Here is a 10,273-nt window from a genome sequence, read left to right as displayed (position 1 = left end):
TATTTAGGAGAAATGAATCAAACTTGTCAGCACTGTGGTGCTAAGAAATTTCCAGATGAAAAACATTTTCTATGTTGCCATAATGGTAAGGTAGCTTTACCTCCACTTTCACCATTTACACAAGTTGTACAGGATTTATTTACAGGGAATTATGTAGATCGTAATGCTAATGGTAATTTTTTAAAACATATTCAAAATTATAATGCCTGTTTTTCTTTCGCTTCTTTTAAAGCAACTGTAGTTCTACCAATAAATCATGGGCCCCATGTTTTAAAATATGTGGCCAGATTTATCATCGTGTAGGTAATCTTAGGCCAGATCAAGATATTCCACCAATATGTTCTCAACTATATATATATGATCCACTTGCAGCAGTAAATTTTAGAATGCAACAACGTGGTAATGATCTTTGTTTACGTGATTTAATGTTTCAATTGCAAACTATAATTACTGAACAAAGTCCATTTGCTCTTGCATTTAAAAATATTGCTAAAGTGGAAAATGAAGAAATTCGTCAAGCGGCTATAGAAGGTCGCCAAGCTTCTGTTGTAAAAATGTCCTTTCTTGAAGGGGGTGATAGGCGTCGCTATAATCTACCTTCACACGATGAAGTTGCAGTTGTATTTGTTGGCAAAGATGGTGCTCCCCCAACTTCCAGGGATGTTGTTATTTACCCAAGAGGTCATTCTTTAAAAATTGTATCAAGTATGTCAGCCAACTTGGATCCTATGATTTATCCTCTCTTTTTCCCAAGAGGTGATGCTGGTTGGCATAACCAGTTAGTGCATAACCCTGAGCGTGCCACACTGGTTAGAAATCATGTTACATTATCTCAGTTCTACAATTATAGACTTTCTGTTTGGGTATTTTTCTGTTCATTATTTTATGGCAAGAAACTATTTTAGCAATATGCTGTAGATGCATATGTAAAAATTGAAGGCCAGCGCCTTGCTTTTATCAGAAACAATCAAAATAAACTGAGAAGCAAGCAGTATGATGCCTTACATTAACATGTTAACAACATTGCGAACGAACGTAATGTTAGACCAGGGCGAGTAGTTATTTTGCCATCATCTTATGTAGGAAGTCCTAGAGCTTTAAAAGAAAATTTTGAAGACGCTATGGCAATTAATAAAAAGTATGGTAAACCAGATCTTTTTATTACTTTTACTTGCAACCCGAAATGGCCTGAAATAACAGAAAATTTATATCCAGGTCAGACTGCAAATGATAGACCTGATTTGGTCACCCGAGTATTTAAACTCAAGTTAAATAAACTCCTCAATGATATATTCAAACATGGTGTATTAGGCAAAGTTGTAACGCATGTTCAGGTTATTGATTTTCAAAAGCGTGGTTTGCCGCATACCCACATTTTACTTCATTTAGCCAATGATGATAAACTTGAAACAGCACAGGATATCAATAATTTGATATGTGCAGAATTTCCACATCCGGTTGTTAATCGCGAACTTTATGATGTTATTAAAACTTGCATGATTCACGGTCCATGTGAGATACTGAATCCTAATTCTCCTTGCATAAAGGATGGAGTGTGCACCAAAAGTTATCCTAAAGAATTTAATACCAACACAGTAGCCGTTCACAATGGTTATCCACAATATAGACGTCGTGATAATGGGTTAGTTATCAATATTAAAGGAAACAATGTAGATAACCGTTGGGTGATACCTTACAATCCTTGGTTATCTAAGAAATATCAAGTCCACATTAATGCTGAAGCTTGCATGTCTGTAAAGGCTGTTAAATATTTGTACAACTGCATATACAAAGGGCATGATTGTGCGAATGTTTTGATAAATGAACAGGTTAATCACAATGAAGTAAATACTTTTTTAGATTGTCGTTATGTTAGTGCACCTGAGGCACTGTGCCGAATATTTGAGTGTCTCTTCCTGAGAATCAGATTGTGTATTTCAGAGAAGGAGAAGAACAAGTGGCTTTTGATCGTGCTGCCCAACGCGAAACACACCTTACGGTATGGTTTAAATTAAATTCTGAAAATGAAGGAGCGCATCGCTATTCATTTGTAGACATTTCATATCACTTTGTATTTGATGATAAACATTATAAATGGAAGGTTAGACAAAGAGGTGGAAAAGGTGATAGTAAGAATGTATAAAATTATTCCAACAGGAGAATTATTTTTTTCTTAGATTGTTACTTTTGCAGGCAAATGGAGCAACATCTTGGGCGGATTTGCGTACTGTTAATGGAATAGTTCTTGAAACCTTTCGTAAAGCATGTGTTTTAAAAGGTTTGTTGCAAGATGACACTGAATGGCAGAATACTCTTTCTGAGGCAGTTTTAACGCGAATGCCTAAGCAAATTAGACAGCTGTTTTCAGTTATTTTAACCTTTTGTGAACCTTACGACCCTTTGCATCTTTGGAATACATACAAAGCTTTTATAATGGAGGATTTCATTCATCGCCAAGTTCCATTTATATTAGCTGAACAAGCTACTCTTCGTCAAATTGAAAAGATTATTAATCAAAGTGGTAAAACGCTATCTGATTATAATTTGCCTGTTGTTGATGAATTCATAGATTTTAATCTAGAAAATTAAATGATAATGTTCAGCAATCAATTGACGAAGCTAATAGAATAAGACCGCTTCTTAATGTCAATCAATTAAATGTAAGTAATGCTGTCCTTGCAGCATTGAACGAGCAACCAAGTGTAGAAAATCAACATTCCAGATTGTTTTTTATAGGTGGACCAGCTGGTAGTGGAAAAACGTTTACGTATAATTATTTGGTTGCTGAAACCAAAAGTAGGGGTTTTAAATCTGCTACAGCTGCATGGACTGGCATAGCAGCAACTCTTCTTACAAATGGATCTACATTGCATGGTTTATTCAAACTTCCTGTCCCAATATTGGATAACACCACATGTAATGTAACCCCTAACTCTATACATGGACATTTTTTAAAACAAGTTAGTTTGTTTTTGTAAAACAGGTGTTTCTGGTGGTAAACGGGTTTTTGTTCCTTGAATTCAGTTGGCTCCATCAGATTCTAATTTACCTTTTGTTCTGAAACGTCGTCAGTTTCCTGTCAGATTGGCTTATTCAATGACAATTAATAAAAGTCAAGGTCAAACATTTGATAGAGTTAAGGTATATCTCAAAAACCGTGTTTCTCTCATGGTTAACTATATTATGCATGTTCAAGAACTAGAGCATTTAATAGTTTGTTTTTCAAAATTGATAAACATCTCATTCAAGGTATGGTAGGTGGAAAATGTTACACAAATAATGTTATGTTTTCTAATGTTCTTAATTTATAGTCTTTTTCATTTTCATTTTTCATTCATTATAGATTTTCATTTCGAAAATTTACTGTTTGTAGGTTGTGAGCACATTTTGTATGTGTAACTTTATTTATTATTTTAATGTTTTTTTTCGTAGTTTTTGATAAATATATCTGTCATTTAATATTGTTATAAAATGTGTTTATATTTGTTATATAAAACCATATTTGTTTATAGTTGTATATATGTTAAAATTATGTTGTTTACTTGTTTTTAAAGTGGTGTGACTTGGTATTATGTTGAGCAAAATTGATAACCTTGCCAGCCAAGCGGTGTACTTATAGCAGAGGTGTGACTCGGCAGTATTTAGTGCAAGGCAGTGTTACTGCTTCAGAGTTAGGTTGTGTTGTCTAGCCGTTTTTTAATTATTCTGGAAACACATAATATCTGTTAATATTTAGCGTAATGTGTATGAGAGAGTATGCAACCTTGATCTTTAAATCTAGGGCGTTTTAATGTCCTAAATTTGAAGTAATTGAATAACTAATAATGAATATAAAAGCAAATATACTTTTATGTATTTGTATGTTTAGTAAAAAGATAAATATAGTTAACTTAAAATTGGTTTCTAAATTTGTCTTTCATATTTTAATTTGGTTTGTTATTTTCGCTGGATTTTAGGATATAGGGTGTGGTGTAAATATTCCATTGTTATGTTTTATTGTTGTGATGTTTTGTGTTGATAGACTGCTTGGCTTACCTTCACATTGGTGTCTATTGTTAAAAATGAATAATTGGTAGTTTCATTATTGGAACTTACTGCTTTTATTTATTTACTAAAATCCAAGACAACATTTTGCTAAAAATGCAATTTATATCTTAAATTTTTTTTTTTTTTTTTTTAGTATTGTTAATCTTTTTGTACTTGGAAACAGATTTTATAGTTACATTTTTGATAAATGTTTATATTAACTGCCATGTCAACATAGGTTACTATAAATAAGTAAATCGATTTTGAGTTTTTATGTAATTATGGTATCATAATTCCATTTTTTTTATCTTTAAGACTTACGATTGACGCCTTTATACGATTTATAAAAAAAACACCTGATTTCCTTTTATTGCAAATTTTTTGTCAGTTAAAATTATAAAAATATATGCAATTAGTTCAATTTTTTTTGAATTTTTCTTTTTTATGCCTAATAATTTGTTGTACGTAACTTTAGGGATGTTTTTAAAGAGGGGTCGCAACTAAAAACAAACTAAAAACCTTTAAATACATGGAGAGTATTGTAGTTTTGCTGATTTGTCAAATACAAAATTACTTAAAGTTTATAACGGGTTTAACTAATTAATTAGCTTAGTATGCAATTGCAACACTTTTGAGGAAAGAAAAAACTCTTATATATGTTAAATTCTTATATATATTAAAAAGAAAAATGTCTTAAAAATGTAAATCATTGTTTTACATTATATTATTTTGGTAAAAAGTCTTCATTAAAAACATGATTACTCTTAATAAAAACAACTTTATTCTCCTGGCCACCATTGAGGGTGGCCAGGAGAATAAAGAATTATATTTTGACACTAATAAAGTGTCAAAATATATGAGAATTCTCATATATTTTGACACTTTATTAGTGTCAAAATATATGAGAAAATATACTTCAAGTATACTGTCAATATACTGTCCTTTATTAGTGTCAAAGTATACTTCATATTAATCTTATTAATTAAAGTTCATGTTATAAAAAATATAACAAGAATTTAGCTTTACTTTTTCGTCAATTTAAAGCATGATGAAGTGTTATTATTTTGTGTCAGTAACTAAAAACATATTGTGTTGAACTTAGTAATATCTAGAAAAATGGTTCTGCCATACACTGATATGACCTATGTCAGTTTTAAATTACTCAAATAACGTTAAATAGTTGGTAAATTAATTTATTTTAATTTTGCAGATGGCTTAATTTTTTAATTTGAAGGCGTTTTTCTAACAAAATATTAGTTAAGGTTTTGCAACTTTATATTGCGGAAAACAGCCATTATAAATTAAGTAATAGACTGACCGTAACCCGTATTACGGATTGCTTTCTGCTAATATATATATATATATATATATATATATATATATATATATATATATATATATATATATATATATATATATATATATATATTATAATATACATATTATAATATACATATTTATATATTTAGAATATATAAATTAATATATACCTGTAAAGACACATACATACACACATGCATAGATACTCACAAACATACATACATACTTTCAAACATACACACAAACATTCATACATACATACATACACACATACATACATACATACATACATACATACATACATACATACATACATACATACATACACACATACATATATACATACATACATACATCATTACATACATATATACATACATAAATACATACATACATACATACATACATACATACATACATACATACATACATACATACATACATACATACATACATACATACATACATACATACATACATACATACATACATACATACATACATACATACATACATAAATACATACATACATACATACATACATACATACATACATACATACATACATACATACATACATACATACATACATACATACATACATACATACATACATACATACATACATACATACATACATACATACATACATACATACATACATACATACATACCGATACACTGTATTTACATGTATACACTTACGCATGTATGTATGTGTGAAAGTGAATATATATATAAATATATACATATGTATATATATATATATATATATATATATATATATATGTATATATATATATATATATATATATATATATATATATATATATATATATATATATATATATATATATATGTATTTATATATACATATGTATGTACGTATGAATGTATGTTTGTATATACATACATCCGCACCTTTACTGAGACATTGTGCTTTAATACTGACCCATTACGGGGAGTTTTTTTTTGTCGCGACATTTTTTAGGTCCAATAAAAGTAGCAGCTAAAACTAGCGTTCTTTAACCGCAACTTTTTCTATAGTTTTGGCAATCACATTATGAAAATATGAAAATTGTTAAACGAATAGCCTTTTTTTTCGTAAGGGAGCGTTTTGTGATTTTTTTTAAATTTTTGTTTCTTTTTTGAAAGGTTGTTAAATTAAAATCATTAAGTGAAGTTATTGATTTTGTCTTTTTTTAAGAATAATTATATTTTATTTGGTTTTTTAACCCGAAAAACTTCCTTTTCGTTAAATTATTAGAGAAATCTAGAAAATGCATTAAAACAAAGTAAATAAAATTTTTTAAGCAATTTGATATATATTCAATATAAAAATATAACACTCTGACCTTTTTATACACACTTGAACCAATAATAAAATATTAAATTGACGTTAATAAATCTGCTTTCAAAATAACAACTTCAAAACACACCATTATTTGTAGGTGCCGTTTAACACCCAGCTTTCCACCATGATACACACGCATATAAATATTTAAACACGCATTAGTTATTTCCTAATAATAATATTGTTCAATTTGTCTTTAACGATCTTTTTTGCCCTCTTTTTTGAAGCAAGGTATGCTTTCGATAATTTTTTTTACATCAAGAAGCGGGCACGGAATCTTTCTCGTGATGTATATCAAAAACGCTTTACGAAGTGATTCGTTTTCTTCTTCCGAACAACCTTTCCAGGTTTCCTTTGACTAAATTAGAACACTATATTATATGCAACTAAAAAATTTGAATACTATATTATTAAAGCTGTATTTATAATTTTAAAACTAATTTAAAAAAAAAAAAAAGAAAAGTAAATTTAATTTCAGACAATAAACTCTTCGTGCATGTTTTGTCGTTTATTTTGTATTCTTTCACACTCAACATAAATTTATTCATTTTTAATGACATTGCTATTTCCATTATCATCAACATCTTCATCTGAAAAAGTGCAAACACTAGCACTTTCTCCTGCGTTAACATTTGAAATCTCTATAACAAACGAATAAATGGCCACAACTGCCAACATTTGTAAATTTGATTATAGGGCATTACCTGTTTTTTAACCAATGCATGAATCAGCTTTAAAATGTTTGTCTTTAAAATCAAAACTTAAAAACGCATTTGTGGGTGCTGTTTTACACTTATTTTTCTGCACCTGTTTGTCATAGAAGCTTTATTATTTATCATATCATATTTGTATATAAAACGACACTAAGTAGTTAAAAACAGATTAACAACAAGGTTTCTTAACATACAAAAAGACTATTTCATAAAACGGGATATTTAAGATAAAATATGAGGTGCCTATCTACAAAACGCTGTTAGTCACAAAAATAAAAATTGTAAGGTGATTCCATTTCTACATTCTACTGAAATCTGAAAATTTATATACTAGAAACAACATACTGAAAGTTTTAACATTAGATCAAAATGTATGGTCTTAAAACCGGACAAAGAAAACATCAGTTTCTGTTGATGCTAAGGGTAGTTTAGTTTTTCTTTGCTTTCTTAAAATGAGTTTACTTGAACTTAAGGCGTTTTGCAAATAGGCTACTTATATACTCACCTTAACTCACCTATAAACAAATTTTATTACAGGTCACCAACATTTAGATGCAGAAAAAAAAGACAAATAAAAAATAAAAAAGTTCTAAAATAAAAAAATAAAAAAAAACCCATCTCTTTCAAAACGATTTTGTAATAGTGAATGAATTTTCTTATTTTGAAAACACCTTGCACCACCTTTAACTATGGCAAGAAGAACTCTTGCTACTTTTGTTAGTTATATAGTAGAATTCTCTTGTCGGTACCAAATTTAATGGATATCTTTAGTATACCCCATGTGATTTTTAAGCCACTAAATCTCAGAAATATTTATGTCTAACAACTGCAGAATGGTTGACAAATACGTTTTGTACCTAGTTGGTGTAATAAGCTTTGGCTTATATAAATTAAGCTTTTTTGTTATAGATTTGTTGGGAAATATTACCATAATGCCTGAATAACAGTCTGACTGCATCTACATTTTCCATAGTAAAAATAATCAGAAGTAATGCTTTAACATATACAACATTAAAAAAAAAAAAAAATTGTAATGTCTGAATAAAAAACAAAATGTCTGAATAAAAAATTTAATTTCTGAATAAAAATAAAACTCCGAATATTTGAATAAAAAGTATAATAAATAAGTTGTCATTAAATTTTTTATAAGTGAATAAAATTCCGTACCTCTCCTCTTTTTTTTTGCCTTCAATGTAACATAGTTAAAATCGTTCTGCAAGCTTTTTTTTTATTGGATCGTCTAAAGCAGCTATGTCAGTTTTTAGGTTCTCCATCTCTCCTAGTATTAAATGCTAGTATTCTTACATGAGTAAGTTTACACAAATGTATATATTCATTAGATGTAAGAATTGGATTGTTTAAATACTTGGTGATTTCAATAACACAGTAACTTTTTAAAACTTTAATATCACTTTCTTCCGGCAACTTTTCGGGTGCATTACTTTTTCTTAAATCATATACACTGCGTACATTGTTTAATAAAATGCTGTAGTCTGATTTTAAAAGTTTTAAATAATTTCGAATGTTTTCAACCATGTCTTGTAAACCTTGTTTCAGGTACTCTAACTTGACTATTATACCTAGAGTTTTTAATGAATATCCAATTCTTAAAAATGAGGCGGATTTCCAATTATTCTTGGTCCACAATAATCTGCACAAACTTTCATAGAAGAAAGAATGTTATTATAGCTTTTTGTATTCGCTAAATCTCTTGCAGATGCATTTTCTGCATTGAATTGTTTTCTGTATTGCAACAATAACTTTGCTAAAACTCGAAGTGCGTAGCTTATATCATGGAAAGGGTCTCTTTCTTTCTTAACAACTTGTACTACTCCATAAGTCAATAATAGTTTATCGTTGCGAGTAATTAGATAAAGTTCATTATGTTTCATTGTTGTAAGTATGTGCTCATGTATAATTCACGCATTGCTGGTCAAACTGGATTCTCCTTCTGATATACGAGAAGTTTTTATATAACTTATTTCCTTGTTATCACTGCCATACCTAAAACAATTTGAAACATGTTCACAAAGTTTCCTTGCTTGGAAGAAACCATTACAATATTCACAAGGCTCATCATCTTTATTAACTGTAAATTTACTTACAGATAATATTTTTTTTGAATTCTTAATGTTATTTATATTTATATTAAAATCAAATCTATATAAGTCCACATATCTCTTCGCTCTTTTTTTTTTTTTGGATAACTAAGGGCTTCTAAAACAAGTTATTCATGCTTATGAATATTTTCCAAATGCCTTAAGATTTTAGAAAGAAGTTTTTCACAATGAAGACAGTAATGTTTCTTATGCCCATGTTGTGTCTGGATTCAATAACTAGAAACTTTATAAAAAATACTAAATCGAAAACTTATAAAGTTTAACACAAAAACTATTACCATTGTTATTGTAAGATGCAATTTCATCATAAGAACTGTGTATCCTGCTTTCAATAAGTTGACTAACATCTTCTTTGTTGCATAATTTAGATAAAGATATGATTTAGAACAACATATTTAAATAAATTGAAAAAAATTAATTTTTCCAAAATTTGACAAAAATACCTTTGTTAATAAGAATTTCTTTATTTGCTATACTGAGTAATTCATTATGGATAACATCAGTAATATCAGATTCACTTTCTGATTCTGTGGTACCAATATATTTAAGAATATTAAAATCTGAGTCTCTGTCATCTTCACCAGAAGACTCCTTTAAAAGTAATTATTATACTTCTACATAACTATATATATATATATATATATATATATATATATATATATATATATATATATATATATATATATATATATATATATATATATGTATGTATATATATATATATATATATATATATATAT

At 28.5% G+C, this 10,273-nt stretch overlaps 1 protein-coding gene across 1 annotated transcript; it reads left to right on the top strand.

Moving 5' to 3' along the window:
• The first annotated feature begins 1,121 nt into the window (after nucleotides 1-1,121).
• On the top strand, nucleotides 1,122-4,247 carry LOC136091069 (uncharacterized). The gene is made up of 7 exons (XM_065818053.1): nucleotides 1,122-1,844; nucleotides 1,928-2,101; nucleotides 2,194-2,550; nucleotides 2,604-2,960; nucleotides 3,025-3,141; nucleotides 3,957-4,045; nucleotides 4,181-4,247. Exons 1-7 carry the CDS (start codon nucleotides 1,122-1,124, stop codon nucleotides 4,245-4,247), a joined length of 1,884 nt encoding a protein of 627 aa, XP_065674125.1.
• The last annotated feature ends 6,026 nt before the right edge of the window (nucleotides 4,248-10,273 follow it).

This window comes from Hydra vulgaris, chromosome 14 (assembly GCF_038396675.1).
Source record: "Hydra vulgaris chromosome 14, alternate assembly HydraT2T_AEP".
Classification (NCBI taxonomy): domain Eukaryota; kingdom Metazoa; phylum Cnidaria; class Hydrozoa; order Anthoathecata; family Hydridae; genus Hydra; species Hydra vulgaris.
Note: the sequence above shows the minus strand (reverse complement) of the source record. Positions and strands in the feature narration are given on the sequence as shown.

What these genes read in the sequence shown, in the direction of transcription:
- LOC136091069 (XM_065818053.1), top strand. Translation starts at nt 1,122, where the DNA reads ATGGCAATTAATAAAAAGTATGGTAAACCAGATCTTTTTATTACTTTT. An exon ending in TATCTGATTATAATTTGCCT is followed by an intron (nt 2,551 to 2,603) that starts GTTGTTGATGAA and finishes GATAATGTTCAG; the next exon opens with CAATCAATTGACGAAGCTAA. An exon ending in ATGGACATTTTTTAAAACAA is followed by an intron (nt 2,961 to 3,024) that starts GTTAGTTTGTTT and finishes CCTTGAATTCAG; the next exon opens with TTGGCTCCATCAGATTCTAA.